The sequence below is a fragment of the Erpetoichthys calabaricus genome, chromosome 1, assembly GCF_900747795.2.
Source record: "Erpetoichthys calabaricus chromosome 1, fErpCal1.3, whole genome shotgun sequence".
In the NCBI taxonomy this organism is placed as follows: domain Eukaryota; kingdom Metazoa; phylum Chordata; class Cladistia; order Polypteriformes; family Polypteridae; genus Erpetoichthys; species Erpetoichthys calabaricus.
Genome location: NC_041394.2, coordinates 314244748 through 314265538, shown reverse-complemented (window position 1 = coordinate 314265538; position 20791 = coordinate 314244748). Strand labels below are relative to the sequence as shown.

At 36.2% G+C, this 20791-nt stretch overlaps 1 protein-coding gene across 3 annotated transcripts in view; it reads left to right on the top strand.

Moving 5' to 3' along the window:
- slc41a2b (solute carrier family 41 member 2b) overlaps positions 1–20791 on the top strand; it is a 115086-nt gene that overhangs the window by 49156 nt on the left and 45139 nt on the right. For all 3 annotated transcript variants that reach the window (XR_007935291.1, XM_051929059.1, XM_051929063.1), the window contains exon 7: positions 14421–14568. Coding sequence is in view for 2 of the 3 variants with exons in the window: in XM_051929059.1 (XP_051785019.1) it covers positions 14421–14568 (148 nt within the window). In the remaining variant the exon portion in view is untranslated. The remainder of the gene's footprint in view (positions 1–14420; positions 14569–20791) is intronic.

The window sequence follows — 20791 nt, the reverse complement described above, 5'->3', positions numbered from 1 at the left end:
TTAATAAGCTTCAATTAATATCCTATTATCAAGACCAAGCTAGATCAAAAAGAATTTTACAAACTTGTTTTTAAAGGATGCAAAATATTGTCTAATTATCATTATCTTCAAAGTCCCAGAAAATATCAACATATAATTTTTTGCCAGTATCGCACAACCCTAGTCTGTTCAACACTCACCTTAATGAAGGGAGGCTGACAGACCTGATGTTTCAAAAGATGCCATTATCTTCTGTAATGGCACTCTGGATCTCCCAAAGTCTAATAGAAATATTGGAAATTACCATGTTGCATATTCATTCTTCCAGTTGTGGTGTGACAACTGCTCTCCTTCCACCAGCATGAGGCAGATGCTCCATTCAGCATCATACATTTATAAATGTACAGTATTTACTTTCCTGTAAAATAACAGCAGTAAATGTGCAACATTGAAGTAATTGTATGATTGTATGTAATTACACACCTGTTTTCTCTACAAAATGTTTGAATGATGGAGGACATGGTTGACCGTCTGACATTAGGCAGTACTCGTTGTCCAGTCTCTGCCATTGTAAGGCCATGGTTGATCAATGATCCACAATTATTGCCCACATTTCATTTGAGGGAAATTGATGAACTTGTCCTCTACTGCCTCTGCCTCTGCTATGTTGTGTTCCTCTCATCCTAGCCCCACCACACATTCTTATTCCCCTTCCTCTTCTTCCTCTTCCATGAGCAGACTGTTGTTCCTGTCCAAAATTTATCTGCAATGATTCATGCATTGTATCAGCTCTGTTAAGAGTCCTGCTGCAGACTGTGAATGATTTCCAATTTGTATTGTAGTGCATGCATTACTCCTGTGAATTTGACTGCATGCCCAACCCAATTGGTTGAGCCATGATACGATACACCCCCTTCATAATTGGAGTTCGTCATTTACTGTGACTGATGTTGCAATATTAGACATACCTCAAACAATACCACATCACTACATTGTTTACAGTATTTTTGTGATTTATTATGAAAGTTTGTTGAATTATTTTGTATGTGCTGGCTTAAACAATGATTGCATACATACAAAGTTTTGTTAGTGGGACTAATTCACTCGACACATGCAGGATCCATTTTGATCAACAAGACATAAGCAACTGAGAGTTATGCCAAATGATGATAGTTGTACAATACCATTTACATATACTTAATAAACATATTGCAATTTGTAGGAGACAATGAAATAACCTTCTGCTACAGTATGTGCTAGTGACAGAATGGTGTGGAAGTAAGATGAGCTGTTTTGCAAACATTAATTGTAAATTGAGACATGTGCCAAAGCAATTGTAAAAAAACTGCAATATACACTTTAAGGATGTTGCTTTACTTTAATTGTGGTAGTAACAAAATAGGGTGTGATGTGTAGGGCAGCCTTTAAGTATTTATGAATTAAAAAGATCTGCTTAAAAGTGGTTTATTCTTATCTAAACCAGATTCTTTCAATACAAGTAAATGTGATAACAGAAATCCTGTAGAGGGCGACAGAGACCAATGCAAACGTTAGTAACGTGCTTGATTTGCACGTGGTGTTTTATGTGTAAAAGTTCTTGAAAATATAAAAGCTCTTAAATTCTGATACAATGTGCAGCAAGTGAAGGTTATGGAGGAATATCATCAAAATAATGCAATGTCTTCAATTAACTTTTATAAGGTCTTTGATTTTCAAGCTTTAAAAATCACAAGTGTAAAAATTTAATTGTGATTTCTGAAGTATTATGAAAAAAGTTTAAAAACTACAGTTTATTAAAAGAAACCCAACAAGTTAAACTGCACATGTAGTAATTTGATATGTAATACTAATAATACAGTTCTGCTTCATTATGGCTGCATATTCGACTTTCTGGAACCCTTCATCTAAATAACAATGAGAAACATCAAGAAATAGCTGGCCGCAGCCTATTACTTGCAGGCTGTGATTCTCTACTTTTTTTTTTTTTTAATCTGGAAAGTTTCAGCCAATACTGTGGAAGTGGAGCATGAGGACACATATTATTTCATAATTGATAATTAGATTTGATTTGTTAAAAAGAGACAGTTTCCTTAATAACACATAAAATAATGCAAATATAAATTTCTATAGTTATATGTTACTTGTGTGCACTCTGTCTAAAAGTTTGTTTTATTGATCGCTGAAAGTGTACCTTGAAGTGTTTGATTACATTAATGAAAAGTATTTTATACATAAACATGATTCAGAGTAATTTACTTGTGTGGCTTGTTAACTGCCATGCTGGCATTGGAGAACAGCCACTCTGGCAATACTGACATGAAATTTTTTGAGCAGTTTTTTTTTTTTTAATAAAATTGTTAATTTTTCATAAATAACAAATGCTTACATTAGTGACTACAGGTAATGACTATACAGTAAGTTTTCTAATTCTAGATTTATAAACAGGCATAAGCAATAACACACTCTAATCACTCATATAAGAAACCTTGAAATAGCACATAGGCTGCTTTACTGGAGTTATAGTGGTAGTGCTGCTGCTTTGCAGTAAGGAGACTGTGGAAGATTGTGGGTTCGGTTCCTGGTTCCTCCCTGTGTGGATAGCGCTTTGAATACTGAGAAAAGCGCTATATAAATGTAATGAATTATTATTATTATTATAAATTCATGAAAAAGTTTGATTTTACACAGGAAGCTTTAAAACTTGGACAAATGTAAAAAAGAAGAAGAGAGAGACTTAGAAAGTTAAAGCATCAGGAGTTTTTGATATTTAACATTTCATTAATTTGACTCTTTACCAATTGTTTTTTAACCAGCTAATGAAACAAATGTAAATTGCCTGGAATAGTCAGGATTATCTTGAAATACACTAATTCAACAGTACAAGTATAATAACGTTTGAATTTTTATTTTTAGTGTTGATTTTTAGCAGTACTTTTAAGTTACTGGTGAGACAATGTCCATCCATCCATCCATCCATTTTCCAACCCGCTGAATCCGAACACAGGGTCACAGGGGTCTGCTGGAGCCAATCCCAGCCAACACAGGGCACAAGGCAGGGAACCAATCCTGGGCAGGGTGCCAACCCACCGCAGGAAACACACAAACACACCCACACACACACCAAGCACACACTAGGGCCAATTTAGAATCGCCAATCCACCTAACCTGCATGTCTTTGGACTGTGGGAGGAAACCGGAGCGCCCGGAGGAAACCCACGCAGACACGGGGAGAACATGCAAACTCCACGCAGGGCGGACCCGGGAAGCGAACCCGGGTCCCCAGATCTCCCAACTGCGAGGCAGCAGCGCTACCCACTGCGCCACCGTGCCGCCAATATAAATTTAAATTGTGCACATGCTAAGATAAATCATGTACACCCAATGCTGAAATCCCCCAAAGATAAATCATGTACTCCCAATGCTGAAATATCCAAAAGATTCTAAACCCACATATCCGCCTTTGTTGTTACATTGGGGGATGCCCATCAGTGCCACACATTAAAGCTTAAACACTGCATTATAGGTTGATATTTTTAGTGCCATTACTACTTTACATAAATAATTGTTGTGTAATTACTCAATTGGTATAGCAACATTTTAGGCTGCTGTACTTTTTAAAAATATTTTATATTGTAGTAGAGAGGAAAAAAAGGCACAGTACTATTCACTTCAATAACAGAGGTACTTTAATAAATAGCCATTGAATGGGATTTCTGTTTTTACTGTTGTATCAAAAGGGCATAATCACATTTCACTGGTATTGATATCAAATACATAATCCTGATTATACTGTACTGTCACCTCATTGTAAATCGGCTCCCATGTATCCTCTATTTCATTTTTAGTGTTAACTCTTTAAACATTATTTCTTTCTAATTTATCATATATTAAATTAATCATGACTGTTACCTTTTACCTCTGAATTGTAATCCTGTTTGATTTATAAACCTTTTTAATGATAACCTTTGGTAATTATGCTATATAAACTAAAATCAATAGTATGGATAGAATTACAGTAATTAAGGGTCATTGTTTTTACTTTTGGTATAATATACAGTATCTGTTAATGTTATTCATTGCACAACTGTTGCAAACTTCAAGTATAAACCTCTGTACTTTTTTCATTTTTTATCCTTCATTATTTAAAATGATATTGTATAATCTATTTAATAATTAGATGGGTCTTTGATTTTTGCCTTAAATCAGGATGGTTTATGAAGACGTGCACTCAGATGTCAGAGCCTTATAGCTTTAGTAACAGTTGGCATAGTTCAGACATATTCTTCTCATGTTCATTAATATTTTCTCCAGGTGCTCAGGTTTCTTTTAATTTAAAGACATTTTAGGTTTATTAGCAACTCCTGCTTAATCAAGTATTGCTGAAAGTGAAATAAACTGTAATTCCATCCAAGTTAGTTTTATTCTTCTTATGATTTACTGTATGGTGCATTTTATATTGACTTGATGTAATATTATCAGTTGCAGAATGTTATGGCATCTACAGTATAATATGTCATCTTAGTATCCTCTTAGTATCCTGGGTTCCTAAGTGCATTATACACATTAAGTCTCTTCGCTTTTAGCATACACCACATACTAAACATTAGAGAATTTAAAATAGTATTTTGTTAAGTGTTTATTGTAAAAATCAGAAATGTGTAGACTTTATGTTAAATTTAGAACTTAATGTCAAATTACAGCAGCTCAAAAGTGGCAGATTAAATTTTCATTGCAATTTTGCATTTTCTTGTGAGCACTGGACCAATCTGTGGCTCTGTATGTCTGCTAACATGACTGAGAGGCTCCTCCAGTTCTTCCTTGTTTTATGCTTACAAATATTTTTCATTCCATGCTGATCCTCATGAAGAAAGAATGCATCCCAAAATGCAGGATTTTCTTATTTGTTGTAGGAATGAAAACACACAATCTTATTAAAAGTTAAAACAGTACATAAAAGTTTTGGCACTGTAAGTAATTGGGAGCCATTTTTCAAAATGTGAGAAGCTAAACCTCACTTGAGAAGCAAAATTGCTTTCTTAATATGCTTTTCCTAAATCACTAAGCCCCCCACACTGCAACAGCAAAGCCATTAGTAAAGTAATTTATTTCCCATCAATATTGTTCTTAATTTCCATTTGAAGAGGTCATTAACACACAGATTTCTATTTTGACCCCACACTTTATTTGGGAAAGTACACAAATGAATCTTTCAACAAAAGACTCTGGCATCTTCCTCTCCTGATTGATTCTGCATACTCAGAAAATGATGAATGTTCATTTGTGCCACTAAAGTGCATTTAATATAGTGGTGATATCAAGACCTGGAAGAGAATGCAGAGGTTTTGAATGTGGTCACATCAAGCCCTTAAACATGAAAGTGTCGATTCAAATGACTCTATTTAAGAAAATACGATACTTACAGACTGCTGGTCGCTTACGGTATGAGATTTGCAATCACTGTCTTTGACTCTGTAGAAACAAAAAGAGAGGTAACTGTAAGAGCACAAACACTTCCATTTTTGGCACAATGTTTTAAAACATAACTTTGTTATAGGGTAGTGCCTGGAGCTTAAATATTAACCTTTTTTATCTCATCATTATTAGAATTTTTAATAGTTTCTATACACTCTGGACAGTGACCATTGCACTTGAACCTTTTAATAACTGGTGCTTTCTACATACTCTAATAGAGGCATGTAAAACTCACTACCATTGGTGGGCCGCTTTGACTGCCATACGTGCGTCAGCAGGCCGCACTGTAACAAATACTATTATACAAAGTTACTGTAGCTTTCTTTCCAATACTGAAAACTTTAAAAAATGTAACACTTAAAGTTTAAAGAAAAGCAATTTATTTCCATACAATCTCCGTACAACAGCGTACAATTAGAGTCTTAACCTCTTAGCTAGGTCCTTATATAGGAGTCTTACAGTCTGAGATCTATTTCTTTTGTCCTGACACTTGGCATCTCTTTTTAGTAACCAGTTCGTCAATATCATGCTTGAAATCTTGTGCAGCTGCAACTTTTATGAGGGATGATAGGTGCTCGACAGTAAGTCTTGAGCAATGTGGGGTTTTGGTAGCTTTCATTGACGAAAACAATTGCTTACAAAGGTAAGTGCTTCCGAACATAGACAGTACTCTCGATGCCAGCTTACGGATCTGCACATACGAGGGTGGCAGGTAAGCATACAAGCATGGCACACCAACTTCGTTGTATTTTGCCTTAAGAATAGGATCTGACTGCAGTTCAATCAATTCCATTCTTGTGAACTGAAATCACGAAAACGCTCACTGAATTCATTGCTCAGTAATTCAAGTTGGAAAACAAATCCTCCAAAAATCAAATTGTCATTTAAATGCTTAAGACCCTAACATGTAGGAAAATTGACAAGATTCTCATTTCTTAATTGATGTGTCCACAGATGAATCTTGCCTTGGAAGCTTTTCACATCATCGTACATTGTAGTTACAAGTCTGTGTTTTCCTTGTAACTTCAGATTCAAGTCATACAAATGTCCAGTCAAATCCACAGCAAATGCCAAATCCTGCACCCACATGTCGTCATTCAGAAAACTCACATCTTTTCCTTTCATCTCTAGAAACAATGTTATTTCTTTTCGCAGCAGGAAGAACCTCTTCAGTAGTTTGTGACAAGATAACCAATGTACCTCTGTATAATAAGGAACGGTGTCAAATTCACTTCCTACATCCTCCAGTAATGAAGTAAACTGCCGATGATTTAGTCCATGTGCACAGATGAAGTTCACTGTTTGTGTAACTGGTTTAAGGACTTTGTCTAGTTTCAAAACCTTCGAACACAACAATTGTTGATGGATTATGCAGTGGAATTGAGCAAACTTGCAATCAGGTTCTTTCTCACGTATTTTTGACAACAGCCTCACACCAACGCTGTTAGTGTGTCCCTCCATTGTAGCAGCCCCATCTGTTGCCAAACAAACAAGCTTTTCCATAGGCAGAGTGTACTGAGAAAGAACTTCTTCAACCTTGTTGAAAATGTTCTTGCATGGTAGTCGTGTCATGCAAGGGAACAAGTTCCAACAACTCCTCTGTAATTTCTAAGTTTGTGTCAAAAGCTCTTATAAATATAACAAGCTGTGTAATGTCTGTTACATCCATCGACTCATCAATGGCGATCGAAAAACACTCTTAATTCAATTTACTTATTTCGAAACTGTTTCCTCAAGTTGCCGGCCATGTCATCAATTCTATCAGCAACTGTATTCCTTATTAGTGATAGTCTTTGAAAGCCTTTGCTTTTTCAGGACATACGATCTCTGCTTCTCTCACGATGCACTGCTTAATGAAATCTCCCTCAGTATACGATTTAGCATTGCTCGCAATAAGTTCAGCCAGTGCATAACTAGCTTTTACACAAGCCACACCTTCTTTATGCACCTTGAAGAAAAGTGTCTGCTGTTTAATTAGATTACTTTTCACTTCTTGCAGTTTATCTTCTTGCAATTTTCCCATGTATTTGTCATGAGTTTCACTGTGGGTTTCGTAGTGCCTTTTAATTTGGTACAGCAATGACATTATTGCAAATCAGGCAATGAATTTTGTCATTTGTTGTCATACAAAAATATAGCAGTTCCCATTTCTCTTGAAAGATTCGATGCTCATCTTGTAGCTTTCTTTTCACCTTGGTCTAGGTCATTGTACCCTTCATAATGCAATGCAAATATTTCGTTTTAAATTAAATGACAAAGACATAGGCCTATCAATTTACGCATGTTTGGCATTGTGCAGCTCAAAATTTTACTTTACTAAGTTTACTTCAAAGTTTATATTATAAAATAAGCCGATATGCAAAAAGCCCCCTGACCTACACTAATTTTACAAACTCAAAATCACAAAAATTTCTTAATAAACGACTCACCAACTTCTCGTGTCCACTTCAGATCTTCAGCTGCAGTCTGCACTAACTGTTCATTGCAATACTAGCACAAAATTACATAAAACTAGAGCAAATAAACGTGAAAATATGCGAGCTATTACTACTCATGATGGTCAGTTCTGCCCAGTGGCCAATCTTAGCAGCCCAGCCAGTAGTGTAGCCTGCCAGGCTGCTGCAGCCTAGCACTTCATTTGCGACGTCGTGGCTCATTAACTTTGGTAAAGGCTCTTTGGGGGGTAGTTGTCATGCCTAGGGTATCAAGGAGCTGACGCTGCAGCTGCAACTATACTAGCAGATGACATTACCGGTACTGTAATGTCATGGGAAAACACGCTTTTATCAGAAGGCGGAAGTAAGAAAAGTCAATAAATAACGCCAAAGATGCAGAGTCATTCAATCACAAACGATAGTAATCATTTTGTACAAGTTTAGTGGTAACTAGGATCTGTCATGTGGGCCACACAGATTTCTGTTGTGGGCCGCGTGTTTGACATGCCTGCTCTAATATGCAATGACCCCTACTATTTTTACTTGCCATAATTACAGCTTTGTATTTATTTATATTTAACATTTGCCTTATGATGGACTGGTTCTCTGCACATAACTGATGCATGCTCTGCACCTGATGCTGTGTGGAGATTGGCTTTGGCCTGTTTTGTACTTAGTTTGGATTTTCTGAAAATTGATTAAGTTAATGGATACATTAAAGTCAATATTTCTCATATCAGTCCAAGTAATAACTTTGTAAAGATTGCACTGACTTTAGGATATAAACAAATCTGCACAATTTTGTGTTATCTGCAAATTAAGGAACTTGTGTTATAATACTGTTATATATGGAAATACTGTATGTACATACTCCTTACTGATTTGAATTCTTCCATGCACTGATGCACTGTTGTGCTAAACATTTTTTTCAAGCAGAACCAAATGATGTTTTAATGTACGTACTATTTACAGGACAGTGAAAGAGGAGAAGAGGCAGATCTTTAACTCAAGCGCACTGCATTGTGGAATGATGTCTTCCTTGTGTACATTTAATGCAGAGTTTTCATGAAGGAATTGTTAATAATATTTTTAGCAAAAAAATGCACACATTTAGCGTGTTTTGACTATACAAATGGATATTGAACATGTGGATTATGTGACTTGGGTTATGCGAGAATTAAAAAAAAATTTCCATGGAATTTTTTAACAGCATTTGGCACTGTATAGAATTGGTCATCTTTTGACCACATTGAATTGGAATATTCAGTTTTTAATTTCTCCACAAAAGCATGAGATTAAAATTTTTTCTCTGTCACTACTACAACATTAAACAATATAATTTTTGGGTGGAATGTTCATTTAATGCAAATTTTTCATCTTTTTTTTCTCAGAAACTTTTTATGGTATCAGACTAATTGATATTGTTTGAACAGGATTCACTGAGTTTATAGTTTTTTTTAAGTTTCTATTTTCTTTTAGTTAATGTGCATATTTAAATAAGTTCAGTGTTTATAAATAAATTGTATCAGAATTTTAAATGGCCTGGGAGAAGTGGAAAACAAAACTTCAGCTGGAGAAAATAAACTTTTAGGGGTTCTAAGGCCAATAAACTCCCCAGCCCCAACTGGGTGCTCCACTATATATAAATATTATAAATGATTGTCCATTTAACTCTTCCATATCAAGAAAATGTTATGTAGCTTTCATCATTTTTTCCAGCATCACAGGTAGCTACAGATTACTTTGACTACTTGGCAAAATATCTGAAAAAGCCAATCAAATAACTTGTTTTCTTCCTGAATATCAATTGGACAAACTAATGCTACTTTTATTATTGAGGACATGCATAAACCCATAAAGGATAAGCAACTAAAAATTTCATATATGATGTAGTAGTTTTAAATTCTCCATATCCACAGTATATATGACATCAGGTCTTAAATTTCAACATGGGATCACAGGACACCTATTATTTAAATTAACCGAATGTTATAACTTAATAAAATGGAAAAATCCCACTACTTTTGCAAGAATAAAATCTGTTATTGTCACTTTTATTCCATTAAGAAATTAGTTCAGAAAGAAAAATACTTGATACATTTGAACTTCGACAGCATGAATTTGTGACCAATGAGATATGAGCTGCAGTCATTTTAACTTGTATTGTCATGCATTTGAGTGAAGCAGAGGTATGGGAGAGTTTAATGTCTTTTTAATAGTACTATACATAGGCCCCATAAAGGAGTAGAAGATTTGAATTCATTTTTTGAATGTGATGGACATGGCTGTCAAGAATTGCAAACCTGTTTTGGCCTGGTAGATTATTGTTTTCTGTTCATGAGACTCTCTTATTTTGAAATTTGAATTTTCAAGCTTTATTTTTATTGTGTGTTTTATTTTAATTTTATTTCCTAAGGAAGATTTTTTTTTCATTTAATTTTTAAGTGCATCAAATGCTGTTTTAGAATCTCTGCAGGCCGATAATGAGTTGCTAAGTGACCTTGCCTGGTTGCTAAGTGCCACTTCCCAAGAGGCACCACAATTCACATCAAGAAGATTCACTGATAAATTCCAGTGCAAAATCAATAGCTCTTTGCCCAGAATCACGGATTTGACCTGTGAAGAAGCACAGTTTAGTGATTTAGATTCTGGCATTCTGGTTACAATTCATAGTTTTCTTACCTTGACTTGATTGTCTATGTAAGTGTTTTGGCTCCAGTTGAATATAATAGTATCTAGTAAGACACCTTGCAATTTATATCTGATTATGAGAAGGGTTTAACTCTCTAATTTTCCTACCAAATCAGTTTCTTGGGAAACCTGTTGTGTTTTTATTTTTCTTGTCAAAAAGACGCACATATTTTCCTCTGTGTTGCTAATTTTATCATTGCTTGCTGTCTTGCTTGCTTTAAGCAAGACTAGTCTTCGGTAGGAGATGAAAAAGGCAGGCAGTGAACATCTTTGCTGTTGTCCAGCTATGTTGCTTCAGGTTTTCACAACTGGCATGACAATGACTACAGTTATTCATTCATTTCAATCTAGTCATCCATTCAGTTCTAACCAGCTTATGCAATAAAGGGTCACGAGGAGTGCCGCAGTAGGCATCAGGTAGGAGCCAATCTTTCAAAGGTGAGCCATGCTTGCACACATCCACAGTCACATGAGACCAATTTTGAATCATCAGATAATCTAACCTACATTTCTTTGGGTTGTGACAGAAAATGAGAATACGTGCACAAAACTCCACACAGGCAGTGCCAGGTAAACATTGAAGCAAGTTTTAAATAAAGTGGAGATCTCAAATATGTGTCCTGATATCTCAAAATAGTTTCAGCTGTGCAGAGTTGAGTTGGAGGGAAAATATACAAAGCATGGGCGTAAGGAATGGATTTATTGACTCTATTATACATTTCACACACCTGTCACATTTTCATTATTGTTATAGCTGTTGTAAAGACAAATTTATTCACAGTGCAAAAAAAGGTCATGAGTCAACTATATTACAGACAGTCCTCTGTCTCATGGTGAAATACTCGGTTACCATCTACAGTAGAAGGGTTATTCCCACTTTTTGCAGCCACACACATAAGCTGAAGCCAGGCGGGAAGCTGTTGCTTGAAATGGTTAATAAAGGAAGGAGTGGATAAGTTGCCATTGGCTGCTTGGATATACTTAAGCCCAACCTTTTGGTTTTTTCATTGATGCAAAGTTTTGTCCATTAAGATTGGCAGTGGTTGAGCGCTTTGTCAGCTGACCAAATGGGTTAAGCAGTGTTATAAGGAGCCATCTTTGGATGTCATTTGCCTGTGAGTCATCAGTCTTATCAAGTGAAACCTAGAAATTAAAATTCAGAGTGGCTCTGTAAGGAGAAGTGACACTTGAACTGCAACTGTGTCAGTGAAAGAACAGGTCCTTCAGCTGTATTTTAAGCAAAAAATGTGTTTGCCATGTCAACGCAAAGGACAATACCACTGCCCAACAAATAATAGTGATATAATAATAAATCTTGTTTATGCTGTCTGGTATTTCCTGCTAAAATCTACTCTGGCACACCGCAACACTGAACAGAGTTAGTGTGGTAAGAAAATTACTAGAACAATAATACTCATTAATTAATTTTCTAAATGTTGCTTTTAAATAAAATGTGGTAATTATACTAAAATTTGATGCTAACAGATTCTCCAATTTAAATGATTCTGAATAATAATTTAATAGTTTTAGTCATATAGCTTTTCAAGAGCACCATATTGTTTTATAGCTTTGTTGTCTTTTATAGGCCATTACTATAATAGAATTTGATATCTCTGTGGTCCAATTGTATTGTTTTGCACATTTTAGTGTTCTTGTCAGGCAACTATATACTCATGTTATCATCATGAGGCAGCGACTCAGCCCTTCTGTATTCACAACTAACTGTCCTTTTAAAGGGCATTTGCATTTGAACAAGGTGGTCTTATATTAACATGAAGATGTCAGTCACTAGCAATGTGCTTGTAATTAATGTAAATTGTCCAGCCATTCCATTACAAGAGCTAAAAATATCCGTAAATGATAACATCCAAAACAGCAGGTGAGTGAAAAAAAAGTCAAAAACATAGCTCAAATTTAACATTGGGCAACAGGACAGATCCAAACTGAAATCAACCAAAAATTTGACAATGCACAAAAACAAAAGGGAAGTACAAATTTTTTGATAAAATTGTGATCTAATTGTTGGCAGTCTGTTTAAATAATACAAATCAAACAGTTGCAAGGTAACAGCCAATAAAAAGAAGGACAATTGGCATGATCAAGGGTGAGGCATGAGTATTCTTCTGATAAATCAATAGTTCATATTATGTCTAAAATGTATTCTGGATATTTCAAAGAAAATAATTTTCCTACCTTTGTCAATATGCTCACACTTTTAATTTTATATGTAGTTTATAATTGTGATTATTTAATTTTGCAGTTATCACATTTAAGTGCTTAATAAGGGCCAAGTACATCATTTTTCATTTATTTTTTTCTTAAATTATCATTAAACTTTATCAAAATTACATGCAACAAAAACATAAAACATTATATTAGAAGAAAAGCAGAAATACACCTTGCAGTTTATGCAAATTAAAACTTTTGTAGCCTCTAAAAGCAAATTATAGTTTTTTAAAGCCTCAGTAGTTAATTTTTATGTCTTTCACCGGGAGGAATGGAGTGAGAATAAATTAATAATAATCACAAAAGGAAAAATAATATTATGTATCTTATCAATGATATTATTATGCACTACTGAAGTGTCGTGTTACTGGAAAACCCAATTGAGAATTATTGTAAATAATCTTGGTTGCCATAGTAAAATTCTTTGCTTAATATTCCAAATTTTACATAGACTAATTTGATTATTTTTTACTATACTAGGGGGTATATATACGGGGTGTGCTACACGTCAGTCACTTCGCGTCTCTGCTGCTCGCGTTGTGAAGTGGGTGGGCTGAACGCATGCTAAGGAGATGCGGTCAGATCAGCTGCTGGCTTGCTGCTGCTATCTTGCTGCGTGTTCTGCTTGTCTCACTGCCTTGTCTCGTGTGACGTTAAAGTGTCTCTCGCGGGATGTTAAAGTGTCTCAAAGAAAATCACATATTGTCTCCTTCCAAGCCTTCCAAGATTTTTTTTTATAATAGAGAGATATGATAGATGCATATATTTGTACATATTTCTCAAAACTACATAATAACATTCTTTGTCACAGGAGGTTGCAGAGAGCCTATTCCAACAGCACAGGGCACAAGTCAGGAAAGTGCAGTCTATATGGGAACACGTATGCACACACCTGCACTCGCACAGACTGGGGTGAGTTTAGAGTTACCATGTAACCAAGCATGTATGTCTTTCCAGATGTGGAAGGAAAATTGAATTACATGGACAACAGCCCAATCAGACACAGAAAGATTTTGAACCATGGACTCTGGGTCAATTAAACAGCAATACTACAGTGTAATATTATTACTGCATTTAGACATTATAATCATTACCGCAATGGACTTTTTAGGTTCCCTGAACATTTCATTAGATTAGATTAGGTAGGATAGATTTTGATGCACACAGCAGCAGAAACATAAAAACAAGAATGCTGACTCACAGGACAAATAATACAGCCAATCAGTCAATCAATAAATAAAATAAATAAATAAATGTATATTGTGTGGAAATTTCAAAATGAACTTAGAGTATGTCAGGAAAAAACATCAAATTGCTTAATAGCATTGGGCAGAAAAGATCTCCAAAAGCAATTAGTACATCATGGAGGAATGAGCTTGAGGCTAAAAGTGCCCCAAGAGAGCGTCATAGTATGATACTTCTCTCATATCTGAATTACTCGGTGTGTTTGAATGTGTATGTAAAAAGTATGGTACTGATGTTGGAGTACTGTCCAGCAAGGAGCAATAGAGTCTTGTTTTCCACCTGTCCTTTCTGATCATGAATGCCTTATTAGAATCATACACAAAGACAGTCTGCTAATTTTCTACTTTACTGTTTACATTTTTGTCTTTTTAGTGCCATACCCCTATATTTCTTCATTAGTATGTGCCTTCTTCTTGGCTTTGACTCCACTGTGGATCATTATTTCATCAAAGCACCCTGCAAGTCGTACACTACTGTACTCTGGATGGGAGCCTGTTATTACAGCCATGATAATAAGCAGGTGAGTGTTCATTATATAACTTTTGTTGTAACAATAATATGTGTTTTAGAGTGTCTTTAGTTTGAAATTAGTAACACGTGACACGAGAGACCAATGACATTCCATGTTTAACATCTCATCAACCTACTAAAATATTTTTTTAGAGAAAAGTAGCCACTCAATTACAAAGCAGTACAAGGACACAAGCTTTGTAAATTTTTCCACAAAATCTGGAGCGTATTACTTGGACAAAATTGTCCCAACCATGTAGAGATGAGGAACTTTGCTATTTTAAGCCCATGCCTGGAACTGGTGTTTCATTTACATTACAAATTATATTTTTAGAGTTAATTATTTTCTAAGGAGGATGATTTTTATTCTTTTTTTCATGATTTGACCATTGGTGCGTGAAGATTTTTTAAAGTTGATTTAACTGTACTTTTACAAATCCAGTAACTATATATTAACTGAGATTGTATAATATGAAACATAAATATAAAGCAAAACAGCATTGGCAGTAGAACTTTTCAAAATCCTGCTAGTTCTGGTAACATATCTATGGGTACCAGATATTTTGTTTTCTTGTGAGTGGATACAAAATTTCATCAACTAGTGAAAGTGAAATGAGTATTACGATCTGCAGTGTAATATATATGATACATTTCAATAAATGTGTTGATACCAGCTTGCCCAAATCCTGTTCAGATGTTGAGAAAGAAATTCAAAATGGGACTAGTCACCTGGGCCAGATTTAAGAGAAGAAAACCTCTGATAATTGCAAAATGTTCACATTATTAGACATTTAATATCTGGCATTGATTACAGTGATCAGAAAGTTCAGTGGTTCCTTATCTCCACTTTTGCCATATCCTGAAGCTCATACTCACCGTCTCTCTCTTGACGATTTTTGAAAGAAAAGTCAGTGTGTGTTTAGAATAGTCAAATTTGGGCAGCACTCTTTATTAAAGCTATGTTGTCTTGTTTAAAAATGTGTACGGAGGTAACCCTTTCCTGTTAAGGCTTTACTACACCTTTTGTACCGAAAGCCCCTTGAACTGTTGCTATATCTCAAGCACGACTATAGCTACTCCTTCGGCACAGCATAGTTCTAGTTAATCATTGGCAATGTATATAAAGTTCAATTATTTATATATATTTGCTTTTAACAAATATGCATTGAGCTAGACAGAGCTGGGAAAGATGAGCAGCAGGTTAGGGTGATAAAGGATAATGATGAAAACATTCTCACAAGCGAGGGGAGTGCAGTGAACAGATGGAAAGTGTATTTTGAGAGGTTGATGAATGAAGAAAATGAGAGAAAGAGAGAAGGTTGTATGATGTGGAGACTGTGAACCAGGAAGTGCAATGAATTGGTAAGGAGAAAGAAAGGACAGCTATAAAGAGGGTGAAGAATGGGAAGGATGTTGGTCCAGAAGACATACCTATGGAAGCATGGAGGTGTTTAGGAGAGATGTCAGTGGAGTTTTTAACCCGATTATTTAATACAATCTTGGAATGTGAGAGGATGCCTCAGGAGTAGAGAAGAAGTGTACTGGTACCAATTTTTAAGAATAAGGATGATGTGCAGAATTGTAGTAACTACAGAGGAATAAAATTGATCAAACGCAGAATTAAGTCATGGGAAGGAGTAGTGGAAGCTAGATTAAGAAGGGAGGTGATGATTAGTGAGCAGCAGTATGGTTTCATGCTGGGAAAGAGCCCTACAGATGTGATGTTTGCTCTGAGGGTGTTGATGAAACAGTATAGAGAAGGCCAAAAGGATTTGCAGTGTGCCTTTGTGGACCTAGAGAAAGCATTTGACATGGTGCTTAGAGAGGATTTGTGGTATTGTATGAGGAAGTCGGGAGGGGCAGAGAAGTATGTAAGAGTGGTCTAGTATATGTACAAGGGAAGTGAGACAGTGGTGATGTCTACGGTAAGAGGGATGGATGCGTTTAAGGTTGAGGTGGGATTACATCAGGGATTGGCTCTGAGCCCTTTCTTATTTGCAATGGTGATGGACAGGCTAACAGAGGAGATTAAACAGGAGTTCCTGTGGACCATGATGTTTGCTCATGACATTGTTATCTCTAACTGGAGAGATGGAGATAGGCTCTAGAGAGTAGAGGAATGAAGGTCTGTAGGACCAAGAAAGAATACATATACATGAATGAGAGGGAAGTCAGAGGAATGGTGAGGATGCAGGGAGTAGAGTTGGCAAAGGTGGATGAGTTTAAAACCTTGGGATCAAAAGTACAGAGTAATGGGGAGTGTGGAAGAGAGTGCAGGCAGGGTAGAGTGGGTGGAGATGAGTGACAGGAGTGATTTGTGACAGACAGGTACCAACTCGAGTGAAAGGGAAGGTCTACAAGATGGTAGTAAGACCAGCTATGTTATATGGTTAGAGACGGTGGCACTGACAAAAGTACAGGAGACAGAGCAGGAGTTGGCTGAGCTAAAGATGTTAAGATTTGCATTGGATGTGATAAGGATGGACAGGATTAGGAACGAGTACATTGGAGGGTCAGCTTAGGTTGGACGGTTTGGAGACAAAGCTAGAGAGGCAAGATTCCATTGGTTTGGACATGTGCAGAGGAGAGATGCTGGGTATTTTGGGAGAAGGATGCTAGGGATGGAGCTGCCAGACAAGAGGAAAAGAGGAGGTTTATGAATGTGTTGAGAGAGGACATGCAGGTGGTGGGTGTGACAGAGCAAGATGCAGAGGACAGAAAGATAGGGAAAAAGTGATCGATCCACTGTAATGGGAGCAGCCAAAAGAAGATGAGGATATATTGAGCTTTAGTCAAATCAGGACATATAATTGAGCTTTACTGTAGCTGTTAATTGCATTGCAATTTTTCAGTCTTATGTTGTTTTCAGTTTAGCAAACATATACAGCCATAGAAGGTGTCCACAAGGGTGTACTGAGCTGCTGAGTAGGCAGCAATAGGGGCAGGAGCAGAGTCGAATGGGAAGGAAAATGAAGGAGACAGACTCCTCACTCATTGTTTTGAGAGTCCCAATCAGAGTCTCCATTGACTCTATGAAAATCATAGCATCATCGACAAAGTCAAGATCAGGAAATCTTTCTTCACCAACACATTGCAGCTACGAAAAGTATTTAAATGCCAATGAATTGGATCATTTATAAAGATGCTTTTTCAGTCTTCTGTGACTATTTGTTTTAGTATATTCTAAGCACATTCTATCTTTTCTGCTTCAGCCTCTTATTGGACATAAACATTTATTAGACACATGAGCTATAAACCACAATAATCAGAATTTATTTCATTTCACAACCTGCTATGGAGTAAGTTGATTTACAATGTTCTGTACAGTCTTGGCAAAATTTGCTTTGCTCATTCAGCTGTAGATAAGAATACTATGCTCAAAAGCTGTCATGTAAATTTATTACTCTTTCCACAAAATGACTCTGCAAATGGGTTTGATGAGAAATTTACTATCCATTACCAAGCTCTGTCTTTAAAATGTTTTTATATTTTTAATTGAGCAATCTGCTCTCTAAGAACATTAAAAATCCTTGTCAATTTTTCCTTCAGTCATCCATACACTTAGACAAGTGTTTATTTTATTAGTTGAGTTCCCTTTAATTTGAGGCAGGTCCTCTAAGACATAAGGCAGATAAGAAAAAGGCCAGTTTGTTCATCATAGAGTATTTCCAGAATATTAAGTCAAGATGCAGCTCTCTCCAAAATGCTGGTTTGTACTGTATTATTTGGTATCTTGTATGAAGCCCCCAGCATTTGTGAAAAATTTCACTTTGGTCACCTTTCATCTGTGCCCCAGTGTTATTTTTGAAGAAAGGATTTTAAAGTCACACCTGGCATCCATATTGCTTGACTACCTTTTTAATACAAGCACTTCAGTTATGTTATCACCAGTCTCCGTTTGTTCCTGCTGAAAGATATAAATTCTTCCCATCTTTTTTTGCACCGCACACCCTACAGTCTTATAATTAATTTAGTATGGTTTCCATGTAATATGGGACATAGATTAGATGCTTTTCATCCAGCAGATAACCTCTTCACCATTCCCCTTTGTAAATATGTGTTCACCTTGTAAAGTCAGTCAGTCATTTTCTAACCTGCATAGCTCTGAACAGGGTTGTAGGGGTCTGCTGGAGCCTATCCCAGCTAGTATAGGGCAGGACCTGAACAGGGTGCCAGTCTGTCACAGGGAACCTTGTAATACATAATTCAAAACTGCACATTATATTCAACCTTTGAACTTAGGGGTGTTTTACAACTTAAGAATAACCTCCATTAACTTGTACTCCACTTGGCATGCTATTACATCCCAACAGTTTTTTTAAATTCCATTTTTAATTACTCAAAAGTCCTTTTAATTGCACTGTCTTTCTGAGTACAGTAATTACTCTTGCAGACCACCAATGTTATTCTCAATTGGTGTACTTTCTATCTCCAGACCCAACCTTTGTGTAATTACATTGAATGTATATAATTAGTTTTTTAAGAATGTTTTATTACATTTTGTCTAGTTGTGGTGATTAGATTTATTTAAATTTTTTAATTCCATTAGCAAAATTATATAGAATTTCTGTAGCACTACCCCAGCTACTAGCCTGTTGGTGCCCTTCTCCAAAGGGACATTGGCTAGAAAAATATTTCAGAGGATTTACTATTTCAATTTTTTGTGCATTTCGCAGTTGCAATTCTTTAAGTTGGGGCACTTGCTTTTTTTCAGATAATTTGTATTTTATATTTTATAAAAGAAACAAAATTAAGACTTACTAGGCTGCAGTTCTAATGTGAGACAGAAGCCTAAAAAGTTAGCAGATGTTTCAAATTTTAAGAGAACACTGTTTATGTTTATAACATTAAGTGTTTTCACAGAAATATATTACATTTTTGTAAGATTGTTTTTTCTCATGTATTTTGTCTTGTTCATGAGTCACTCAATCTCTCACCCATTGTTACTAGTATTTCCTTTCAAACTAATATTTGATTGTGGTTCTCACAATTAGGCTATGCTTTTTTCATTGGTAACATTTATTTATTTATAAAAAAATGTAGATAAATTAGTTATTTTTATGTCTGTATGTTCATCTTTGAAAGGGATAGAAATCATTATGTTATTAATGACCCTTGTCTATTTAAAACAAATGAACCCTCATTTCAAAGATTTACAACAGATGCAAGATTGGAGGAAGGAAGGGAAGGTGGAAGACAGAACTGGAGAGACAGACAAAGACAAACTGACAATTTATAGTTCCTGTGAGGCTTGGTTGACTAGTGTTCTACATTTTAGTAATTTGTGATAATGCCCCGTGAAAGCAAATATTTCCAATGTAGGGAATGCAACTCACTGATGGGAAAAAATTAAATGTGTCCAACAACGATTTGTTACCTTTGGCAACAAGTATCTAGCCATCATCAAATGTACAAACAGCAATCAATCCCAGAAAGAATAAATGGGCAGATTTAAGTCAATAACTGTGATTATATACCTTGTTTATCTTTGTCATGATTACCAGTAAACCGGTTCTGAGGCAGATGAAAACCTCACCGGTAGGAGCCATCTCTGCTCCTTTCACACTGATTGGGACATGTTCAGAGGGGCCAAAACCAACGGCAACTGCACTAATTTGTAGTAGTACGTGACCTCAATGACCAACTACATTAGCAAATGCATTGATGATGTCACTGTCCTCAAGTTCATCACCACACGCCCCAACCAGAAGCCATGGATTACTGAAGAGGTTCTGCTTTCAGAGCAGGTGACAAGGCAGCTCTGAGAATAGAGAGGGCCAAACTAACCCGGGTCATCAGAATAGCAAAGTGTGCATGTCCAGAGAATCCGCTGTCACTTCCTGAACAAAGTTGTTGTATGGCACATGTGGCAAGGCATCAAGGCTATCGTCAACTATAGGACAACACCACTGGCCTATAACAGTGATGCCTCTACTTCCAGATGCATTGAACAACTTCAGTGCATGGCTTGAGATACAGATCAACGTGGTGAAGAGGAAGACTACCCTTCCTCCCAATGACCAAGTACTGTGTCTGACCATGGCTGATGTTGGGAAAACCCTACGTAGAGTCAACCCATGGAAGGCTGCTTGACCAGACAGTTTTCCTGGCAAAGTGTTTACAGAATGTGCAGATTAATTGGCAGATGTTCTCACCGACATCTTCAACATCTCTGTGAGCAATGCCACTGTTCCAACACACTTCAAGACTACTACCATCGTTCCTGTGCCAAC